Here is a 24,888-nt window from a genome sequence, read left to right as displayed (position 1 = left end):
TTGCATGAAAATTACTTTAGTTAATTGACTTTGGGCTTAACTTATAATTGGGAACTCTTTTTGGATCCAGACAAGCGTTATGGAGTGCCAAAGAGAAATATATATTTGTTTGTATGTGTGTGCATGTAATTTTGTTATTTTTGTAGACTAGAGGTTTTGAGCTTCAAGGAATCTAAAGATAACATAGGTTTTTCAGCATGTGGTGAAGTTTTGGAGCAATCACGTTGGCCTTACCAGATCAATCTATCCCAGGACCACCCAAGAATGTGCAATACAAGTCACGCTAGCCTAGAAAAGTATCTTGGGGTGCTGGGGGAAAAGTGTGCCAGAGCTGACTGCAAGGCTAATTTTCAGGAAATAATTCGGTGAGCAGTGTTACAGGCAAACCCAACAAATTAGCTGTGATAAACACTTTTTTGGGGGGCCCTGGGCTGCTGCCCCAGTAAGCTCTTGCTGTATTCCAGTCCTGAGAACATCTATAATTGCTCCTGTTTAAAATGGTGAGTTTGTCCCCAGTGTACCTCATTACAGCCTAGTGAGGGGTAAAGCTAATTGTAAACAAATCTTACCTTTTATCTTTTAACAAACTACCAAGTGTGTGTGCCATGTTACTGTTTTTCTAAAAAATGTAATATAAGCATTTTTCACCTGCATATATGTTCAGTTTTTTCCTTATTTACTTATCTTTTCTAGGTAAAGACATTTGCTAAAATTGTAAAAAACATTCTTTATGAAAATAAGAGGAAGCTCATTGCATTGGTACTCAACTCTGTAATGTCTTTTGTTATTTTCCCTGTTAAGGAATGAAACTTGCATACTCTTAACAACATAGTAAAAATTAGTCATTGTCTTTTTCTGCAATATCATGTGTAAGCAGAAAAACAGTAGATTTCAATTGAGCAATCTAATACAGAAAAGATTAGTCACTTTTTTTGTTCCCCCCTTCAGGACTTCCGGCCACGTGGATAAGTTTGCAGATTACATGGTAAAAGATGTAAAAAATGGAGAGTGTTTCCGTGCAGATCACCTTTTGAAAGGTATGTGAGATGAGCACCAAGTGTTTTTAGCCTTTTAATTTTAGTGTAAGCAAGAATGTTATTTATATAGTTCCTGCCGTTCAAAGGAAACCACAGTGCCATCCAATTTCCCAAACATAATAGTACTTTATTACTGTTGAAGTATTGTGTGTTTGTTTTTTATCCTATGTTTAAAATAAACATTGACTTCTTAAACTTGGCAGTAGCATAAAATGTAGAATGTTTCAGGACTTACATGAATTATGAACAACCTCCATCCATCCATCCATTATCCAACCGGCTATATCCCAACCACAGGGTCACAGAGGTCTGCTGGAGCCAATCCCAGCCAACACAGGGCACAAGGCAGGAAACAAACCCCGGGCAGGGTGCCAGCCCACCGCAGGGCACACACACACGCACACACTAGGGACAGTTTAGAATTGCCAATGCACCTAACCTGCATGTCTTTGGACTGTGGGAGGAAACCGGAGTACCAGGAGGAAACCCACGCAGACACGGGGAGAACATGCAAACTCCACGCAGGGAGGACCTGGGAAGTGAACCTGGGTCTCCTAACTGCGAGGCAGCAGTGCTACCACTGCGCCACCATGCCGCCCTATGAACAACCTGTTAATGAAAATTCAGGTGTAAAAAGAATGTCTTTTAATCTTCTTCTTTATTCTGCTTTGTAAGAGGAAACTGAATTTTTAAAGTTTGAAGACCGTGCCTGTGACAATGTACAGGCAGGTGCTGGTATTACAATCAGCCAGTCATCTTAGATGTCTTCCTAAGTACACCTCACAGCAGCTTGCTGAACAGATCAGGGCCAAATGTTCGAGGAGGGGCTGGATGGTGATGATGTGCAATCATAGTCTCGGTCATTCTCATGGCTCATACCGCTGCATTCACGTGCTATGGCTCAATCAACTTCTCTTGTGTGTTGCACATGTGACTATGCACATTTTCTTGAGTATCGTGGTTCTAAGAGAGATTGTGAAAATGTTGGAAAAGACGGAGAGGCCATTCCTTTGAACTTAAAAGCTTGAAGTGATAAAGTGTAGGTAAAACGTCTTACTAAACAGTATTTATTGAAGGGAAAGTGCCGTATTATGGGTTGTTATATTGATATAATAATAACTTCAACTTTTTCTGTTACTTCATGTATTTTACTGTTATATGAGAAAAAAATTGGGAAATTATTTGTGGCCGGGGAACACTTACATTTTTTTCCATTTAAAGAAATATTAATTATGAGGTTTCAGGAACTGATTAGTTTTGGAAAGCAGGGGAAACCTGTATATAATTATTTTTTTCTTTGCAGAATTGCTAATTAGGTAGACTTGATTTGTACTGTTAACAGAGTTAAAGATGCTAAGATTTGCACTGGGTGTGACGAGGATGGATAGGATTAGAAATGAGTACATTAGAGGGTCAGCTCAAGTTGGATGGTTGGGAGAAAGTCAGAGAGGCGGGATTGCGTTGGTTTGGACATATGCGGAGGAGAAATGCTGAGTATAATGGGAGAAGGGTGTTAAGGATAGAGCTGCCAGGGAAGAGAAAAAGAGGAAGGGCTAAGAGAAGTTTTATGGATGTGGTGAGAGAGGACATGCAGGTGATGGGTGTAACAGAACAAGAAGCAGAGGATAGAAAGAGATGGAAGAAGATGATCTGCTGTGGCAACCCCTAACGGGAACAGCCGGAAGAAGAAGAAGTTGGTGTGTGTCACTATTTGAAATAAAAACATTTTACTGGAAAGTAAAGCGGTGTGGTACTGTATGGATACCTTAGTGGGCATCCTGTTTCTAAAGCATGTGAGCAGGTGTGCCATTTGTAATTTAAAATGTTCACATTTATGGTACTTGCTCTTAGCTGATTGGTGGCGAGTTCTTTTTTCTCTGTCAGTCCTTTACTCACTTGTTTTGCAGTTCAGCAAAGCACATTTGGTAAAGACATGAATTAACAGAATATGACTGGATGCTGAAAGCCTTTGCCTCACATAAATGAAAAGGGGGTACAAAGGCACAGCATGCATTTCTTTTGCATAGTGTTTAGGTTAAATATGTTTATTTGTCTATGACTTACTTTTCTTTAAATATCACCTTGAAATCGTTTGATTGTTTGTATTGCAATTGCAATAAGACATATGGATATGTTGTGGCATTTTAGAAACTTTGGAAACTTTTGCTGACACTTAAAATGAAAACATGTGGCATTGTATTTTAGCATGGTAATAAGGTTACAGTCTCAACAAACTGAGTTAAATAGAAGATTGGTGTGTGCTGGTGAGTGAAGTCATCAACTCTGCTCTGTACTTGTTTGCGGAGATCCAAGTTATTTTATTATTATTAATGATAATGCAATTCCTTTTAAATTTTTTTACCATATCACTGGCAAAATATTTTGTGAATATTTGACGAAGTATTGGAATTGTGTGTTTTTGTTTTGTTTCCTCGCGTACCACCCGAATGCTGTTTGTGATACCTTTGTGATTGTTAGGTTGAAGACCTAACTGCATTGATATGTTACAGCTGAAAAATATTCAGTTACCCGTCTGTTTGTCCTTACATTTCCTAGTTTTAAATAAACAATCTGTAAAATTATTTTTTAAAAAAAACCATTGTGAACCTTGCCAGAGCCAGTTTGATAACCCTTGTTTTTGGATAGGGTTGTCACAATGCATGCGGCAAATGTGATAACTAATGCATTATAACTTTGAAATTTAATTGCATACTTTAAAAATTTAACATCCTTAATATACACTAATCAGCCACAACATTTAAACCACCTGCGCAATATTGTGTAGGTTTCCCCTCGTGCTGCTAAAACAGATCTGACCCATTGAGGCATAAGACCTCTGAAGTTCTCCTGTGGTATGTGGCACCAAGGTGTTAGCAGTGGATCCTTTAAGTCCTGTAAGTTGTGAAGTGGCATCTCCATGAATTGGATTTGTTTTTCCAGCACATCCCACAGATGCTCAGTCAGATTGAGATCTAGGAAAATTAGAGGCCAAATCAGCACCTTGTCATGTTCCTCAAATTCCTGAATAATTTTTGCAGTGTGCATCGTGCACTACTGAAAGAGGCCACTGCAATCCGGGAATACCGTTGTCGTACAGAGGTGGATATGGTCTGCAGTAATCATAAGGTAGGTGGTATGTGTCGGAGTAACACCCATAAGAACGCCAAGACCCAAGGTTTCCCAGCAGAACGTTGCCCCGAGCGTCACATTGTTTCCGCCGGATTGACTTCTTCCCACAGTGCTGCCTGCTGCAATCTCTTTCCCAGGTAAACGACACATGCGCCCAGCCATCCACAAGATCTAAAAGAAAGCATGATTCATCAGATCAGCTCTGTGGTACAGTTCTGATGAATCACGTGCCCATTGTAGGCACTTTTGATGGTGGACGGCGGTGAGAGTGGGCACTCTGACCACTCTGTGGTGACATAGCCCCATACACAGCAAACTGGAATGCACTGTGTGTTCTAACCCCTTTCTCTCCTGGCCAACTTTAAGCAAATTCTTTGGTATCGGACCAGACAGGCTGGCCTTTGCTCCTCATGCACATCAGTGAACCTTGAGTGCCCATGACCCTGTCGCCAGTTTACTGGTTGTCCTTTCTTGGACAATTTTTCGTATGCATACCGAGAACACCCCATAAGACCTGCCATTTTGGAGATTCTCTGACCTAGTCATCTGGTCATCACAATTTGGCCCTTGTCAAAGTCGCTCACATCCTTACGCGTTGCCCATTTTTACTGCTTCCAACACATCGCCATCAAGAACTGACTATTCACTTGCTGTCTAGTATATCCCACCCCTTGACAGGTACCATTGTAAGTGGATATTGTTATTCACTTTGCATTTCATTGGTTTTAATAATGTGGCTGGTTAATGTATATATAGTTTATTTATATGCTTCATGCAATGTATACTTTTATTTGCAATTTGTATTGTTCTGAAGAGACATGAAAGTAAGAATCTCATTGTACTAAGTACTTATGACGATGAACGTGACTTGATATTGGACAAAAAAATATTCAAGCACAATTGTGTGGAAGGTTGTTGCACAAGTTGTAAATTTTCAGTTAAATTCCAACAAGCATTTGCTCATAGAGTATTACATACTATTATGAGTTACTATTAAGTGTAAATGTTTTAATAAGTGATTCAAACAGTCAGTGTTTATCACCAAAATAATAGTAATGCCCAAGAAGTAAATAGGATTTTTGATATATTCAAACATTCTTCTTCCATCCATTTGCCAGAGCCTTATGAGCAACATGTGTGTAACTCGGTAAGCTGCTCAAGGTGACACACACTAGCTCAGGCTAACCATGCAAAATGGACTGATTTAAAAATTCTAGTCAACCTGAAAGATTCTTTGAGGAAGACAAAAAGAATCATCTGAAGAAACTGTCAAATGTGGGGAGAATGATTTAAATGGTACAGGGAAAATATTCTGAGTTTCGCATGGTGTGCTACATACAACATTGATCTTTTAAGCTTAATGTAGGCATTTATAATGTTATACCATGCATTCTCCTGTTTTATATAGATTTTTCCTGTTTATTTTTGTTTAAGCTCATTTACAAAAGCTGATGTCTGATAAAAAATGCACTGCTGAGAAAAAAGAAGAAATGGATCAAGTTATCACTCAGGTATGACTGAAGCATGTACCTTTTTTTTTTTGGTTTGTTTTCGAAACAGTTACTCAAGTATAATGCTTCTAGGTTTAGCACGGCTTCCACACACCTCCAGGGACTTGAGTTCAAGTACGAGACCAATCACTGATCAGGAATTTAGATCGTTAGATTTCAATGGACAAAAAATACACCTTCTACTCTTTTGATTCTAAAATCTTACTGTTTCTACTGATTTTAGATATTATGTAACCCACCTTTACATTATAAAGTGCGTTTGGGTTCGTATCGTAAAGAAACTTTTAATAGTTCTCATGGCTTTGATTCATCTCACAATGTTTAATAATGAAAGGCAGAGGCCAAGGATCTTACTTTGGAGATAAAGCATACTTTTAAGGCTATAAGCTGTTGAACTGCTTATCTGCATGCATACTTATTTAAAAACATACTATATTTGCAAAGTTTTGTTTTGGCTTTTTGCAGTTTTACCTTATTTAATAATTCATCTTTTCCCCTCCATAGATGGACAACTATAACCAGGAACAACTGGCAGATCTTTTTATAAGGTACAATGTAAAATCTCCAATAACTGGAAATGAACTAAGCCCTCCAATGTCATTCAACCTCATGTTTCAGACATCTATTGGACCAGGTGGAAATACTCCAGGGTAAGCTGAAGAAGAGAAATATCTGGTCTTGTTTATCTTTTTAAAAGATTTAACTATACATTATGCATATGGAACATTTTCTGAAATGTTAGAATATGTATGCATTTGCAAGTTTACCTGTGCTTTCTGTTTTTTATCTTGTTACAAGTTCAGTATTTTATTTTCCCTATTTTTTTTCCCTTTTTTGTGTCTGTCTTTAACAAAAGCATATTAAAAATTATTTTTCACCATTCATCGAGAAAGCAGTTAACTGTGCACAAGTCAAAGACAGACTAATCAGATGTATAGCTACAGTTATCTTCTTCATATCCCTCTTGTATTACAGCACTATTTTTAAATCATTGATTCTCTTTAAAAATCATCTTAATTCCATTTTGTATTGCAGTGGAATGAGTCTGTTATTTGTCACATGAGATGCACACAAATGAAGAATTTGAAATGGAGAAGTCTGTTTTTTACTGAGCATAGAAATGCATATGTGGAAAAAATGTTGTGCTTGCACTCTTCCACTAAGCAATGAGAATAAGCAAAGTCTCCAAAAAACTCATAATTTTGTTTAAAAACATGCAAACTCCACACAGGTGGCTCTGTAGGTGAGATTTGACTTTCAGATTCAAGCTTTCAGGCATTGATAGTGCCCAGCATCTCCACTGTACAATTTTAATATTTAAAAATGAAACTTGCATGCAACTTGGGACAGAGAATATTAACTGCTGAGGTGTCAAATAGTAAAAACTCTGCAACAGAAACAAAAAAAATATTAAGTGTTATATAGAAGTTGTAATTTAGCCTAGTAGTGAAGCTTATATAAGGTTTAAGAAGGGAACACCTTAAGGAAGGGTGTAAGTTCGCATGATGTTTTATTTTTCCACTTTGTGAGCTACTACACATTTAACAGTCTGTACAATTTTTCTTCAATATGACTTAATCCTTTATCTTTTACAAAAGATTATTAATCTTTTAGGCACATGAATGTAGTTCAAACCCCCCCAGTTATTTTAAAGTATCTGCATACTGGTTTCTGACAGTGTTAAAGCCTATTAAAAGATTAAAGCTTTAACACAATTCTGTGAATATTTAATATAAAAATTGTCAAGTAATTACTATTCATTTTAAAAATGTTTCAATAGCTATTTTAGTACATATACATTTTTATTTATTTTTTGCAAGATAGAATATATTCTATTTTGAAGAAATTTTAAAGAATGTAATACAATTATTTTTGGCATTGATGGCTCTGTTTAATTTTGTTAACATGACTTTGTAGTGTGTTATAGTTTAGTTTTTGGTATAATTTATTCAATACTTGAAGTGTGTACAAATAATTTTATTTTGTTACAGAAATGTAATTTTGTATTCTACATTTTAATGTTGAGTTTGTGACTTGCTGAACTTTTTATGCCCTAGCTATTTAAGGCCTGAAACTGCTCAGGGAATCTTTTTGAATTTTAAACGCCTTTTGGAATTCAACCAAGGAAAACTACCCTTTGCTGCTGCACAGATTGGAAACTCCTTCAGAAATGAGATTTCTCCACGGTCTGGCCTTATTCGAGTCAGGTAACAACTAACCGTTTTATAGTATGATCTCTATATATAATCTTCATTTGGATCTTGATCTTTGTTTGTCCGCGAATGAATTAGAAGAAGAAGCACTAGATGGCAGTAGAGAGACAGCTAAAACATAGGCGTTGCATTAAGAATCTCCTCCAGGCTTATAGTACTGAAGACTGTAGTACTCCAGTCACACCTCAAAACACAGACATTCAAACTAAACAAATTGTTATGCTTTAAATTAACTAATCTTTATATATAATCTTCATTTGGATCTTGATCTTTGTTTGTCCGCGAATTCATGTTCCCCTGACACTGCCTTGGTTGTTACTTTTCTTTACAAACACTGTCGATACCACTCTTTGTGTTTAGATCTGGCGTCGACACCTGCTTCGTTGTCCAGACTGTGGTTTTTTCTGTTTCTATCCACCGTCATTGGCAGCACTTCGTCTAAATCGAATGTTCACCCGCTTCTTGGAGTCGGCAGTCAGAGTATATAAGTCGGACACACTTCTGTGATTTTCCATCAGTCGGCGTTTGGAGTTCAAGAAAGAAACATTGGTTCTTCCTTACTCTTTGGATTGCCACAAAGCAACCTGCGAGATTGGAGAAAGGTTGAGAAGAGATCGTGAGAGGAAACGACAGCGTCGTGAAAACGAGATGGACTGTGAACGGAGAGAAGTAGAAATGCTCCTCCACCACCACATAATTACTATTCGGACAGTGATTCCAAGTAGGCCGTTCCTATCAAATCAATGTCCAAGGGTTTTGTTTTGTAATTTTGTTTCCCTTATAAAAAATCAAAATGCTGTGCGACGAAGGGCCCAGTTCACGACTGGCAGCCGCATTTAAACAGGGAGCCCTTCACAGACAACTTTAACATGCACAATGTAGTTGTGCGCACATGGCTAGTTTGATATGCTTTTGCAAGTTGTAAAAATGATCAGACCCGACACACTTGAAAAAAAGTTTGGGGCAGCCACCCGTATAATATCCCTGGCTGCAATGGGTTATGTTATCCAGACAAGTTACTGGTTTGGAGTCCAGGCATGAACTGACTGATTTGGAAAGATGGTGGTTTTAAGTGATTCACCTGGAAGTGATATAGGGGAACTAGATGTGACCTTCTTCTGACCTCCTCTTGTGGGCTGGAACCGGAAGTGACATCTTTCTGGGTGCCGGAAGTGACGTCTTCAATGTTGAGTCCGATAGGTTTTCCTACGGCTGGTCTGCAGAGACAACAGCAGAAGGTTTCGTGCACCCCGCCACCCCCTGCCCTGGCGTGTAATTACCTTTGCTTGGTCCATACAACGTCCTCCTACTCACACTTGTGACAAAGTGTAATAAATAAATACATAAAGACTTAACATAATAAGCATTTTGCTGTGGGCCAGTGTCCACAAAGTATTAAAATTTATTTAATTTGACTAAAATGTTGCAGAATGGCTGAAGTTTCCCCAAGACCAATTGTTTTTATGTATTTTGAATATTTTTTTCATTGTTAGCTACGGTTTTCCTTTTTAAAGCCAGCAGAATAAAGAATCACCCCTGAAGAGCTAAGCTAAGTGACACTGGTTAAACAGGATGTTAATGGCGGAGATTTTGAGAATGTGTTTCAATTTTGTAAACCATGAAAAACTAAAACCTGCCTGGGTTAAAATTGTATTTAAAAGACAAATATTGTTATTCTACTGGAGGAGGCGGGAGGTTCTTTGAATGCAGGGGAGTACTTATATAGTTAATATGGCATGAGCAAAAAAATAACTTTATTCAACATAGAATTAAACAAATGTTATCACTGTCGAGATGTGATGTTTAGATAGAAGTTTATTTGTCCTCTGGGAAATTTGGCTTTTTACAGAAGTTCTTTAAATAAATACTGTAAATATATACAGTATGTAGAGAGACAGATAGATAATATGTATATAATATATTCATACTGTGGTCTGAGCACACACTAGAAGCACTATTTGTAAAGGAAGAAAAAGAATTAAAATGCTTCATAGTACTTTTACCTAGCGTCTCAAGTGTCTGTCTTGTCGGGTTAGAGGAGCGACAGTGCCCTCTAGTGTCACAGTGTATTGCCGCTGGTTTAAAGGAGTCCCAGTAGTGTTTCTTAAAATGTTTCTGCTGAATAATTTGGTGGCCGTCCACACATGTTATATGCTGTTGTTTTGTTTGTCATTTTTATATTTCAGGGAGTTTACCATGGCGGAAATAGAGCACTTTGTTGATCCAAATGACAAGCAGCACTCAAAATTCAAAAATGTAGCAGACCTGGACATTAATCTATATTCCTCAAAAGCTCAAACTAGTGGACAGTCTGCACAGGTGATGAAGCTGGGTGATGCAGTAGAACAGGTAGGACAAAGTACTAATCTGTTTAAGACAAGTAGTATATAAAGGCAGGCAAAAAAAAAAGATGGGCAATAGGTGCAGTTTCAGCGCATTCTTAACTTTTATGTGCAGGATTGTGACATCCAATGTTTGCAAACAGTCTAATCTGCGAAATTTCTAGAGTGCATTGATAATTTAGAATTCACATGCAAATTAAAATAATCAATAAACTTACCAATGTGCCACTACTGCTGAGTCAAGTTCTTCTGAAATGCAGTAATGCAATATAAAATGCTGTGAGATACCAAAAAGATGTGAATATCCTGAATCCCAGCATGTGTAGTGCAAAGTGCTCACAATATTGCTATGTATCTCGGGAATAGTGCTATAAGATTGGTGCATTTTAATAGAAAACTAATAGCTATATACACAATGAAAAGGCAGGGTTTATTTTTTTTTTTTTTTTATACCTGCTCTTTTTATGTGAGTTTTGCATGAATTCTGCAAGTGTTGATGTACTGCTATGATTGAAGTAAGTTAAATGTGGAGGCTTTATATTATATAAGAATATTGTGGGATCCCTTCAAGAGTGTGGAGTGAAGTTAAGAGTTGTCCTTTTTTTCCAATATATTAAAATTTACACTTGCAGGTAAATATTTTAAATGTAAATATTTTTTTTCCTATATGCATGAAATTTTGTACTTGCACAATTTGATTACATTTGGACTTTTTATCAGTTAATTTTGGTTACTTTCTGATGTGTGTAAAAAGATTACTCTTTTCACAGGGTGTGATCAATAACTCTGTTCTGGGATATTTCATTGGAAGGATTTACCTGTATTTGTTGAAAGTTGGTATATCAAAAGACAAGCTCCGATTCCGTCAGCACATGGACAATGAAATGGCACATTATGCTTGTGACTGTTGGGACGCAGAGACCAAAACATCTTATGTAAGTTTTTCAGGTAGTATGCTGAGATTTCCATTTATTGTTTTCTGTGCTATATGCTTCATTTTCTTTCTTTCTTTCTGCTAAAAGGGATGGATTGAAATTGTTGGCTGTGCCGACCGTTCCTGCTATGATCTGTCGTGCCATGCCAGAGCTACAAAAGTACCTCTTGTAGCAGAGAAGCCGCTTAAGGAGCCAATATCCTTTTTGAAAAATAATAATTATCGATTTATTCTTAAGTCTTAATAAGTTTACAATTAGGAGTATTATTTGCTAGTCTTTCCAAGTGATATACTTAAAATGATAATTTAAAATAAGAGTCGGTTGGTTCAGCACCCCTCAAGGCAACATGTCTGGTTTAAATATATATTCTTTGACAATGCCTAGTCAAGTAATATGAACAATTTCAAGTAAAAAATTCTCCCTCCCTGTGTCATTACTCCTGTTTTTGGATCACCGCAACAAACCCACTTTTAATCAAAAATTGAGGGTGACCCCCGTGGATAGAAATCTTGAACAAAATCATCTTCTGACAAAACATCTATAACCCCTTTTATATTAGAATACACTTCCTCTGATCTGAAAATAGCTTTTAATCAGTAAAGTTCATAAGGTTTATTTTATGAACTTTTAGCTCATTAATGCCTTTGATTCAGACAGTACCCTTATTTGAATTTCTGAAAAGTGGAATAAGGAAGCACAGTTGTATAATTGTGTCACTTTTGCTTGTGTTAATTTATCAAATAGTCATTAACATCAGCAATAGTACACATTGGAGTAGGGAAGGATCTTTACAAATGGAACTAGCCAACCCGCGGCGTAGCATACGCCGCATAATTATTTATTAATGGGTGAACACTTCCTGAATGACACAGTTGTCCAAATGGGGTGGGTTTGAGGATATGACTGTGAGTGAATGAAAAGATGGAACTCTGGAGAGAGCAACATACAATTGTCCGTGACTGAAAACTGGGTTTGGCAGATACAGACACAGTATTAAATGCAAGTGGAAAGTGACAAATTGGTGGCTAGTAATAGTATCCAAATTCAAATCTCAGTGCCCTCTAGGTGGTTACAAAAATATATACAGCATTGTATAGAAAGGACAGCATCAGTTTAAGCCTTACACTTTCTTTGTCAGTGTTCACTTGATTTGATGATTTTAAACAAATTGGGTGAGAGCCATTGGTCTGAACCATTTATAGTTCTGAGATGTTTATGGTTTGTGTCTGGATTTATTGTAGGCTGTTTTCAAAGCTTTAGAACCATCTGCCTTTCTTGAAGAAGTTTTAATTGATGTTTAAAATATTGAAAATGGTGTCAAGACCACTTTCTTCATAGAATACTCCTAATTAGCTTTTTTACTTCACATTTTGACATCTTTTATTAAAATGTATTCAGCACAAGTAGCCTCTCCTAAAGTTATGTTACAAATACTGTTTATTATGTTATATAGTCAGGCAGTGTGGCGAAATATTTAGGGCTTTGGACTTCAAACCATGAGGTTGTGGGTTCAAATCCCACCACTGACACTGTGTTCCAGCCACCATGATTGGTTTGGATGGCACCATTCGCATTATCATTGGCTTTTCGTGTTGCCTTTGTCAAAACATGGATGGTATGAGTTCTATAGACATTGTATCGACCATGTCTTGTATTTCTATTGAGGAAAAGTTCTTTTTCAATAATTATCTTTATCGTTTTATCGCCCAACCCTAGTTGTAATAAAATGTAACTATTGTAGTAGCCTTAACAACGGTGCACAAAATTGTCAATGTTGTTCAGTTCGAAGCCAACAAAGGAGCAATTGGGAAAGCCTACAAGAAAGATGCAAAACTGGTGATGGAATATTTGAATATCTGCGATGAGTGTTATATCACTGATCAGGAAAAACTCCTGAATGAGAATGGGTAAGTGTAAGTTTCTTTAGTCTAAAATGGGGCACACTACAGTTCCAAAAAATGCTGAACTTGAAATCATGAGCTGGTCATTTCATTGTTCATGTTTGGTTCACTTTGTGACCTTGAGCAAATCACTTAACACTGCCTGTACTCGAACAGTAAAAAATATTGACATACAGTACTTGTAAAGTGCTTTGGGATGGGGTACTGTAAGTTATATGGCACCTTTGAATCATGAATGTTTGGTGCTCTTTTTGTTTAAAATAAGCAAAATGACAACTATATATGCATTGATAGAGCTAATTATTTTATTGGCAATCTGCCTAAGCAAAAACAAAGTGCAGAAAACTATAGTTTGTTTTTTTTTTTTTTTGTTTTACAACAGTGATATTTGAATTCCTGAATCTGGTATTAAGTGTGAATATCTCTACAGGTATTCTCGTATAACCATGAAAAGTAATATGTTCTAGTTTTAAAAAGCTCACTTTTAATTTGCCACATTTAGCAATCAGATTATGACTAGATGCACTAATATTCTTTATCATGCCTTTTGTGAAAATTCAGAAAATAACTTTGGAAAAACTCCTCTCCTATGCTGTTGAGCAGTAGGGCAAATCACACAGTACAGACTGCAGGTTACATTCCAGGTGTATGCAACTCTGGTGCCTGATTAGAAAGTTCAAGAGAAATTAAAACTCTTGATTAGAGAAATACATATTAAATATAAAATCCATTAAACTAAAAAGAATACAAACAACCTCATTTGTTTTCCCATATCAGACAGCTATTTGATGAAAAGCCCTATTGCAAGCTACTTCACAGTAACATTAGTAAGTTCTTGCCATATTGTGTGCTCCCCTCGATCTTTTCCTCTGTTTTGATATACGAAAAAGTAATCAAAACCACTTCCAGTTGCGCAATATTTCTCAGATATGTCTTTGTTTCTCATCATAACTAATTGATAATATCAATACAAAACCATTTATCTTCATTTATAATCAAACTTTTATATTAAAATGATATTTTCGCACTTAGGGAGGTCAAACGGTGGTTGAGTTTTTTAATTACTACATATGCATTAACTAGATTATATGCAAAGTATAGTCACCTAAAAACATAGAAAAAATGTTAGTATTATATATTTGTTGCAATAAATTGCTATAGATAAAACTGCATTTAGCTACATTTAATTATGATAATGGTGGCAGAAATAAAAATTAAATGTGTTTCCAGGAACACGACGGAGACGTAGCAACTTATTGTTCCCATTACATCTTTATATTCACATGGCATGTTCAATGTTTACATGTTATTGTTAAACTGATGATGTATAAATTAAAATAAAATGAATAATAGTTATTGAAATAATGTGCGTTATATTGAGTACGGTTTTTAATATCGTGTATACATTTATATTTCCATGATACAAAAAATTTGGATGGTTGTTTAAATAAAATACTACTTCTAGTTGAGAATTTTTTCTCAAATTTCATATCTGTTTGCTTTTTATCATTTATAAATATCTCTACAAAATTTCAATCATCTATCTGTAATTATAACCATAGTTTACTTGAAAGTTTGCAAAAGTATTCAGTTAAAGTGCCATGTCCGGTTGTCAGAAGTGGCCTTAAAGTTGATGGGATTTCTTATTCAGGTGTACATAATCTCATTGATCTAGGTCAAAGTGTTTTTGAGTTAACGTGTTTAGACACAGACAGACATAATTTCAAAAATGGTATTTTTGGACTCAGAAAGGTGTAAAACGTCGAATATTTTCACGTTTCCTATACATTCTCTGTACTATATATATGATAATGTAGAAATTCTTGAACTATTCCTAATGGAAAATTTCAGGTGATATAAAAACAGAAATTTTTATATAGAGTGAGTGGTTGATTTATGATTCTTTCAATTAAGTAAGGTGAAATTTCATACATGAAGTATAGTATAGGATATCACCATAGTTTTTCCATTACTTTTTTTTTTCTTACACCATGGGGTATTTTAGACTGAATTGTGTGTTACTGTATGTTCTTTTAAATAAAGTACAATTTCAAAAATATGTGTTTGATTAACCAGTAAAGCAACAATTTCCTGTTGTCAGTTAATTTTGGTACTTCTGATTTTTAGTGAGTTTACAATTGAAACAGAGGGCCAAACATTTAAATTGACTAAGGAGATGGTGAGCGTGAAGAGATTCCAAAAGACGCTACATGGTATGACAACCATTTTTATATAGTTATAATTTTAGATAGCAAGCACAACAAAGTATTGTCGCTAATGACCCATATATTAATGAATTAAAACATTACTGGTAGATATCCTTTACATCTGTGCAAGAGGAATAACATTTGTATATTTGTACTTTAAAAAATTGTTATTTTGTTTTCTGTATTTAATGCCATTTGTTTTTCTAAAGTGTGTGCAAGTGAAGTATAACAACACCATTCCACTGGAGAACATTTAATTACATTTATAGAGGCATTTAACAAATATAGTAAAATAAAAAATAAATGGCATCAGGTGAGACCTTGATATCAGATTTTTTTAATTTGTTTTAGTGGAAGAAGTTGTTCCCAATGTAATTGAACCTTCGTTTGGCATTGGAAGAATTATGTATTCCATCTTTGAACACACATTCCATGTCCGAGAAGGAGATGAACAAAGAACTGTAAGTGCTTTCTAAAGACGACTACTTTTTACATGTTTTCATGTTGTGTATATTTTAAACTATGGTGCCTAGTTAACCATGTTCATTTTAAGATTCTTTCTAAATGACAAATACACAGCTGTATGCAGGTAACTTGCTGACCATTTACATTAAAAACAGGCTTTTCTTTTACCTTAGTAATACCATAATGATCATTATAAGTAAGTGCAGTATACTCTCACATGTTTATGTCTGACCATTATAGGGCTATACATGATCTGTTTTGTATATTTAGTAATAATTGCATGTCTGAATTAGGCTAGACATTTTTATTCAGTTTGGTACTTTTTTACTTTGGCTTCCTTAGAGGTTTGGAAATCTTGTGAAGAGTTGGGTTACGGACATTTTAAGTGTGGCCCACAACACTGTACAGCAAAGGCATAGGGTGATATGAAAACTAATTATTTGGAAAGCAATTTCAACAGAAAAGAGTGAGAAAAAAGGCCTGAAGAGTTTTGTAGCACAATAGGTCATAGGTTATGATCCTCACAAATGAGAGGGAAAAGAAGTGTCAAATTTTCTTAAAGTGAACAAATGAAGGTAGCGTTAAAGCAGTTTTGACATGTAACAACGACAGCAGGTATATCATATGTGTGTTTCAGGTATATTTCAGTTATTGAAAATAATGTAATCAAAATCATTTTTGCTACTCTGACACTTAAAGAACAGATTATAATTTTAATTATGGCATAATAGCTGATAAAAAGCAGTACATTGATGGGTCCAACAGCTGTCTACTACGGGAACACCAGCTACTAAGTGAAGTGAAATTTGCCACAAATTTATGGTCCGTTTTCCCCTATTTGTTTTGAAAATGATTGTCCAGCAAGGTATATCAACTGATAAGCATTTTATATATTTTTTTCCTTGTATGTTGTATATTTTAGTTTTTGCATATTGGCATCCAGGTTCATAAATAATAAATCTGAAAAAAGTCACATATATACAAAATCACTCTGTTCAAACAGTTTTTAAAAAAGGTTTGCAATCCAAGTTAATTGTACCCAAGAAAAACACGTTTTGCTGTTTCATTATAAATGTAATGCATTCTTCTATTGATGATGAAGACATTCTCAAATTTTTTGACAATGATGCAGAGCATGAAGATGAAAATCAAACATTTGAATTTATCCAGTGGGTATTTATACTTCTCATATATCCGGAATCCTTGGTTAGAATCCCTCACCTAGATGTTGTCCATGTGGAGTTTGCATGTTCTTCTCATATCTGCCTGGGTTATCCTCTGGGTACTCCTCCATCCCCATAGTTATGTAGGTTAAGAGTTATTTGGCGATTCTAAATTGCCTCTTGTGCAGGTGTGAGTGTGAACATGAATGGGTAGTGTAATGGACTGGAGCTGTGTCCAGGGTTGTACTTTGTACCCAGTGTTACTTAAAAAATTCCAGGACCACCAGTGTCCCACTAGATTTTTCTTCACAAACTTAAAGGAGATTTGAGTTACAGAAATCTTTTCCTTTAGAGAAATAAATGCACTTAACTGAAGTGGATCTGATTATCATATGTAGATGTATTACTTAGTACTTCCATATTGTTGTGTTGATGATTATTGCTTTGTTTTCTTTAGTTCTTCAGCTTCCCTGCAACTGTAGCACCATATAAATGTTCCGTCCTTCCACTCAGTCAGAACCAAGAATTCATGCCTTTTGTCCGGGAGCTCTGTGAGTATTTTGCATATTTTGCATTTTTTACTGAGCAGGAATAAAATGGTTGTGCTTCAGGTGACATAATATTAACCGTAATCAATTGGCAAACATTTAGTGAAAGCTGAAACTGGGAAGAAATAAAGTGCTTTTACAGTAAAACCTCTCTCACCACAATCATCTTGAATTCCTAAAGCATGACAGGTACTTCTTTATGCCTTAAGAAGAGTATTATAAGGACAGTCAGTGGGTTTGAAGAAATCGCTTTTAAATGTATTAGCTAATCAGAAACAACACACTAAAGATTGGATAATACTTTTAAGAAGCCTCAAGTGCATTAAGTGCATTTCTTGAGATTGCTCACTGTCACAACTGGCCCACAGATGGTGCCATATTCCTTTTTTTACTGTTCACAGGCTACAGTTCATCCTTTAACACTTGTATTCCATCAAAGCTGATATCAGACACCTGCGCTTGGAACAAGCAGCCATCCTGTGCAACTGGATTTTAGACTTCTAGCCTATGCTGATTAGTTGATCTCATTTTTCTGAGTACAGTCTAAATTTAGACATGAACTAAAAGAAGCTTCTTTGACTAAAAGACAATGAAATTGCATGTTGATTGGTGATTCTGCATTTGCACACATGAATATGGTCCTTGCATTCTTAAACTGGGGGTGGATGGGTGAGCATTTTCATCATCTTCTCACCAAAATATGACTTGCCATTTACATTTCTTAACTTGTAACTTTGTTGAGGTTTAATACAACATTTAATTATTGAAGCAAAAGCATATATATTATATAATATATATACAGTACACCCCCAAAATTTGTGGGGGTTACGTTCCTAGAGTACCCGCGAAATGTGAAAAACCACAAATTTTGGATGTGGTTAAAAAGAATGCCTATTTTTATAGTTTAAACCCTAAATATGCCCCCAAAACACTTTAATTTCAAACTCAGCTTAATACATTAACTAAAAATGAAGAATGTAAAGGTAAACCCGTATATTGCACAGTACTGTACTGCTATGTCTCCCGCAGTGCTAGAATGTAAAATACTGATGTTACCGCTATATGTACTGTAATTCATGCAAGCGCGTTTTCATTGCCAGAAGCCTTAGAAGGTGCAGGGCCTTTCGGCGGCATCTTGGGGCTTTAACTCTTAAACTGCCACATACTTGGGGGTAAATGCATCCCAGGACGCCAAATACTTTTTTGCTACACTTTAAGTAAATGTCATAATTCACAAAGAAAAAGTAAAATTTTAATGGAACACTTTTTTTCATGCAAAGAGCATCACAATTACTGCAACACTGATCATTTTACACACTGCTAATGAACTGTAGAAACTATTTAAAAAAACTACTGGAACAATATGTACAAGGTGTAACTGATGCCATGATTGAAATTCAGTAAATCACCGAGCCAACTGCCCTTGAACAGGCTGCACTCAAACACACAGAGGTAAACGCTGGCACTGGCAGGCTAGTGCAGCGACTCAATCAAAGAGACAGTGAGGCTGCAGGGTGTCACGCTTGGGTCACAGAATTGCACAGAAACACAGGAGATTGTAGAGACATGAACTTTATTCAAACCCTTCAAACAAACATGTCTCTTTCAGAAGTAAAACGAGCTAAGTATGCAGTTAGTTCTCAATTAAAGAATAGACAAACATCATAGGGGAGCACAACGGGAGCGGGACCCCCAACAGGAGCAGAGGATGTTTGGGGGAGGAGAGAGAAACAGAGCAATCAGCCAAAAAGGACATTAGCTGTTCAGGCTTTTAAGTATGCGTAGAGTCGTGCGAGAAGCATATCACGCAACAGAGAAGCCGGAAGTAAGCCCAGCAAGTAAGGGAGCAATGTGAAAGTAGTCTATCAGCATCTTTTAGGAGGAGTTTTTTGAGGAGCGTCCGTGTCTACTAGGGGTCCGTTCAGCCCCCCTGCTCACAAGGGGCTGGCAGTGGTCACGAGCTGGCTGCTCAATGAATGTACGGCACTGACTGATCAGCTCCTGCGTGCTCGCAAATGGCAATGGGAAACGACTATAGGCAGTTGTGGCAGTTTAAGGGTTAAGAGGAACAAAACGGAAAACACAAGAACACTCAGCTGGAGATGCGTCACAGTCAATCAGCAGCAAGGAGAAATGAATAACGCTATAGCGGTCCGGTGCCGCTAAGATTTACACCGTCGAGAAGACGCCGATATATTTATTTTTATGAAGGAGATTCCATTGACGCACTCAGCCTTGGCCCGACCCGCACTCACTCAAAAACAGAGACAAAAACAAAGCAAACTGGTAATCAAACAGCAAATAAAGAATGTAATGAAAACAAATGAAATAAATAAAAACGATACCACCCCTGTTCCCTTTACAGCGATTACACATTAAATACAACAAAGCACAAACAAAACACACAGTAAATCATGAAAAACACTCATGCAAAGCAGCAACGGATGAAATGTAATGATGAAAATAGATAGTCCAGAGATCAGCACGTTGAATGGGAATGTAAAAATAGTCCTACTGCTAGTTCCTGAAATGGTGAAGACGGGTTAAGGAGCTCTCCTTTCTTTGCAGGATGGCCATGAATCCACTTACAGTCCTCATGTACACAGGCAGACAATCCAAACGCCAATCACGAAATGATCCAGGACAAAACGAATAAGTACAGGTAACCCAACAGAAGGCAGACAGACAGGAACTTGAAACACAAATTACAAAAACTTTTTTTTTTGCTTTTGGTCACCGGTCCCCTTTTTAAAAGCTGCGCTGACATCCTTTGACCCCAACAGCCCCAGCACCCTCAGCAGAAGACCAATCGGAGCCACTGCAGGGACTGCTGAGAGTTGCAACTTCAAATTCTATTGGCTACTTTCACCATCCCAAGCTGCGTTTTCCTCTATAGTTGCTTCCTGTTCTCTCTACAGTACAGTATTGCCACGAAAAAAGCCATAAAAATTGCAGATGATATTCGCTGTTTCCACTAACAATTATTAGTTAGGTTCTAAGAAAAAATCTGCGAATGACTGAGGCCGCGAACTCTGAACCGCAACTTCGTGGGGTCTACTGTAAATAGTTTCTGTGAACATACTGCTTTCTTTTACATGTTAGTATGAGAATGGCTTACCAGCACAAGTGTGTAAGGTTCTGAAGCATGTGGATGATTATTGATGCCAATTGAAATATTTTAGGAAATATATAATGATATTAAAACACCATATTACACCAGGTTAAAATTGACATTAAATATTCCTATTAAGGCTGTTTTTGAAAGATTATATGATGTTTAACTTTAATATATCAGTCAGTCAGTCATTTTCCAACCCACTATATCCTAACTACAGGACTATGGGGGTCTGCTGGAGCTAATCCCAGCCAGCACAGGGCACAAGGCAGGAACAGATCCCGGATCAGGGGAAACAGGATGCACTTGAGCTCAAATTTGAGCTTCATGGCAAAGGCTGTGAATACTTATGTACATGTGCTTTGTCAATTTTTTTATTTTTAATAAATTTGCAAAAACCTGAAGTAAAACTTTTTTGGGGTGTTGTGTGTAGAATTCTGAGGAAAAAAATGAATTTAATCCATTTTGGAATAAGGCTGTAACATAACAAAACGTGGAAAAAGTGATGCGCTGTGAATACTTTCTGGATACACTGTATTTAACTTTTTTGTATATATAATATTTATTTGTTTGTTTGTGTGTGTTAAAGATACAGCATAGCTTGAACTTTCTTCTCTCTGTCATTTGCATTTTCCTTTAGCTGAAGCTTTGACCAGAAATGGAGTTTCGCACAAGGTTGATGATTCTTCTGGTTCTATTGGACGCCGGTATGCCAGGACAGACGAGATTGGCGTTGCCTTTGGCATTACTATTGATTTTGATACAGTTAATAAGACACCGCACACAGCCACTTTAAGGGACCGAGACTCAATGCGCCAGATCAGAGCTGAGGTATGCCAACACTTTCTGTTGTGTACAATAATTCCACTCTAAGTCATTTAAGAATACAAACAGTATGACAATTCTTTATAGTGCAAAAATTCAAGGGTTGCAGCACATTCAAAATTTATTTAGAATTTCTTGTTTTTACCATATACATACTTCTACTTAAAAAATATAAATTCAAATATATATGATTCTAAATGAGAGTACATAGGCAAAAGCCAGTTAATTACATGAGGAGCTTAATTTAAAGAAGTATTCATTTATATTTATTTTTTTCCTCTCAAAAGAGCCAAGAGCAGATACAGGTGCAGATGACGGGCAAAACAACTTCATTGTCTTTTTTTGCTTCTGCGATGATTAGCATGAAGCTGATTTTTAGGGGTTATAAGGAGTATATTAGCCAATTTTTTAAAAAGAGAGAAACCTTATTGTAGATTTTTGGAGTGATTGAACAAAAACCTTCACACACAGCAGCCCTTCTTAGACTGAGTTGAGCAGCTAGCCTTCAGATAACAATTATAATGGTTGGAATTCTCTTATGTCATTAAATGTTTTTTACATTCTGGCATTATAAATACAACTGGTAACAGATTTGACAGCATCAGAACCACTTAGTCTTCTGAAAACCGCAGGAAGCCACATGTATAAGTCTACAATGCTGCCGTTTTTAAACGCTTTACTCGCATTACTTGTTATGACCAGTAGATGTCTCTCTTGTAGATGTTACCCCTCATTTTTACCTTGCACAACATTTGAGTGTTTGGTTGAATTTTAAAAGGTCAGTTCTCAGATTTGTATCATTAACTGCAATGTTGAAACCTCATCCTCCATCCTTCCACTCTCTTCATAGATATCTGAGCTGCCTACAATTGTGCGTGACCTTGCAAATGGAATCATAACTTGGAATAACGTGGAAGAGAAATACCCAATTTTTGAAGGACAGGAGACAGGAAAAAAAGAGGAATAATCTGCCAGCCACTGCAGAGTCATCAGTAAAAGAACATTTTTTGCTTCTGAAAAACAATTGTATTGTGAAATCAGTATCATCCTTCCTTTTTGTTTCACCACTGATTCTGGAAAGCCAAAATTAAATTGTAATTATGATTGAATAAATCATATTTAACAGTCTTGTGGTGTTCTTATTATTTTAGTATTTACAAGTGAAATAGCACTGGTCAACAAAGATTTTGTAACAGAATAACATCTGGCTGGTTGCTTTAAAAATACATTTTTATGCTGATTTTTAGAAACTTAACTCCCAAACTATGGGTGGCTGAAAAAGTTTGTGTCCCTTTTAAAGTTGTTTATTTAGTATAATATATCCTTATTAAGGTGTACAAACTTAAATTGTTTTTATTGCTGTTTGTGAAAATTTAATCGCTTTTCAGACTTTTTCTCTGGAAATCTCCACACATGGTAAACGATTTCATCAGAACATTTCTAAAATGGAAAAATGACACCAAGGCCAGTGGAGTCCAGTATGCTTGTTGACGACTGCTGGACCCTTAAGAGGGATATCCCTGAGGCCAAGTACAGAAGAAAATTGCACACTTTTTAGGCGAGACTCTCACAGCATGTACAGCAGTGGTCTCAGACTCTGGTCCTGGAGGGCCGCAGTGGCTGCAGGTTTTCATTCTAACCCTTTTCTTAATGGGTGACCTGCTTTTGCTGCTAATTAACTTCTTTTGAATTTATTTTAATTGACTTGCTCTTGAAGACTCAGACCCCTTAATTGTTTCTTTTTCCTTAATTAGCAGCCAAACAAGAATGAGATACAAAATGAACCAAAACAGGACCAGAAAACTGTGACCATCGTAGGATATCTGAAAATAAAGGAAGATGAAGGTCTCAGGAATGCTGATCTGCTCAGGTCCACAGAACATTTTAGCAGTGCTCTCAGAAAAGAGAAAATCAACAATTTTGGAAATGTCTGCTGTTACACTATGAGGGCAGCAACAAAGCATGGAGAATCGGAGCCTAATTAACTGGTTGGAGTGAAATTGGTTGGAGTTTGAGGCCCTGACTTAGTTTGTCTTCTGTTGGCTCACTCACTTCACGTTTCATTTCTGTTTGGGTGCCATTTTAAGGAAAAAAAATGAAGAAATTCAGGTGAACAAATCTTAAAAAAACAAGTCAATTAAAATAAAAGGAAAAGAAGTTTAATTAGCAGCAAATTGGTCATAGAATGAAAACCAGGAATGACGTTTGAGGCCACTGCTGTACAGTATATGTTGTGTAAATATACGTTTATTCTAAATTTTGAATAGCGTCACTAAAAAATCTTTGTGTCATAGAGAAAGTCTGATTAGGTAATTAAATCAAGCACGATAAAATACTGCAAGATTCACCTTTTATTGTTTTATGTAACAAAAATCCAGTTGCCCAGTGTAACTTGGATGTTTTGCTAACTTATCAAAGTTCACGATTCTGTTTCCACTTTTAGAGAGGATCAAGAATATTTAGAACACCCTAAAACTGGTGATTTCTTGAAAAACAGCACATTTTGTAGTTTCTTGCTTAATTCAATTTTTCTGTACACTTCATTTTTTAAGTCTTTAATGTTTACCACCTTGAAGACACTTAATATTCTTATTAATTCAATGCAATATATTTGTCTCAAAAAAAAAAAGAGACTTAAGGCAGGGTGGCACAGTGGGTAGCGCTGCTACCTCGCAGTTAGGAGACCCGGGTTCGCTTCCTGGGTCCTCCCTGCGTGGAGTTTGCATGTTCTCCCCGTGTCTGCGTGGGTTTCCTCCGGGTACTCCGTTTTCCTCCAACAGTCCAATGATATGCAGGTTAGGTGCATTGGCGATCCTAAATTGTCCCTAGTGTGTGCTTGGTGTGTGAGTGTGCCCTGCGGTGGGCTGGCACCCTGCCCAGGGTTTGTTCCTGCCTTGCGCCCTGTGCTGGCTGGGGTTGGCTCCAGCAGACCCCGCGACCCTGTAGTTAGGATATAGCGGGTTGGAAAATGAATGACTTAAGCCATGACTTAAGTAACTTTTCTGAAGTTATTTTGTGGCCATTTTCTGGTGGTGCCATCAATACAGGAGGAGACTGCTGCCTCTGTAGCTTCACCACTACTTGACTCATTGCTTCTGTGCAGAATGCACTGCTACCAATATGTGATAAACGATATGCATACAGCCTATGTGGCCTGTAGCGGCTGGTTTTGCCAGTTTCTAGAACATTATTATTACCTGACAGTGTTCCTATGGCCTCAGGTCACTCGGCCATAAACTGATGCATGACTGTATTGCATATTTACCCATACGCTGAGACTAGCAAAGAAAAGATATTATTTATAGGTTTGGACAATTATCTTGGCTTCTGTCCTAGAAAAATAAACCTGGGTCATGTCTGGGGTTGATGCTAAGCACTGAAAAGCTCTGTCCTTTCAAACCTGGGGCACGTCAATGTTTGTGGCACAAGTAATCAGGAAAAAACATGAAGTGTAGCGTACATAAGTGAAGTATGATGGCCGCAGGCTCTCCTGCGCA

General features: G+C 36.8%; 1 protein-coding gene across 1 annotated transcript in view; it reads left to right on the top strand.

Annotated features, from left to right (window-relative positions):
• gars1 (glycyl-tRNA synthetase 1) overlaps positions 1-22,519 on the top strand; it is a 34,835-nt gene extending 12,316 nt beyond the window's left edge. Inside the window, exons 5-17 of the mRNA XM_051929134.1 lie at positions 949-1,037; positions 5,601-5,677; positions 6,182-6,327; positions 7,735-7,884; positions 10,077-10,239; positions 11,003-11,167; positions 11,255-11,363; positions 12,930-13,074; positions 15,196-15,281; positions 15,627-15,736; positions 17,361-17,454; positions 21,207-21,397; positions 22,242-22,519. Of these exons, the coding sequence (XP_051785094.1) occupies positions 949-1,037; positions 5,601-5,677; positions 6,182-6,327; positions 7,735-7,884; positions 10,077-10,239; positions 11,003-11,167; positions 11,255-11,363; positions 12,930-13,074; positions 15,196-15,281; positions 15,627-15,736; positions 17,361-17,454; positions 21,207-21,397; positions 22,242-22,358 (1,642 nt within the window). The 3' untranslated portion in view covers positions 22,359-22,519. The remainder of the gene's footprint in view (positions 1-948; positions 1,038-5,600; positions 5,678-6,181; positions 6,328-7,734; positions 7,885-10,076; positions 10,240-11,002; positions 11,168-11,254; positions 11,364-12,929; positions 13,075-15,195; positions 15,282-15,626; positions 15,737-17,360; positions 17,455-21,206; positions 21,398-22,241) is intronic.
• Positions 22,520-24,888: the final 2,369 nt, after the last annotated feature.

This window comes from Erpetoichthys calabaricus, chromosome 6 (assembly GCF_900747795.2).
Source record: "Erpetoichthys calabaricus chromosome 6, fErpCal1.3, whole genome shotgun sequence".
Taxonomy (NCBI): domain Eukaryota; kingdom Metazoa; phylum Chordata; class Cladistia; order Polypteriformes; family Polypteridae; genus Erpetoichthys; species Erpetoichthys calabaricus.
The sequence above is the reverse complement of the archived record's forward strand: the minus strand, read 5'-3'. Positions and strand labels throughout refer to the sequence as shown.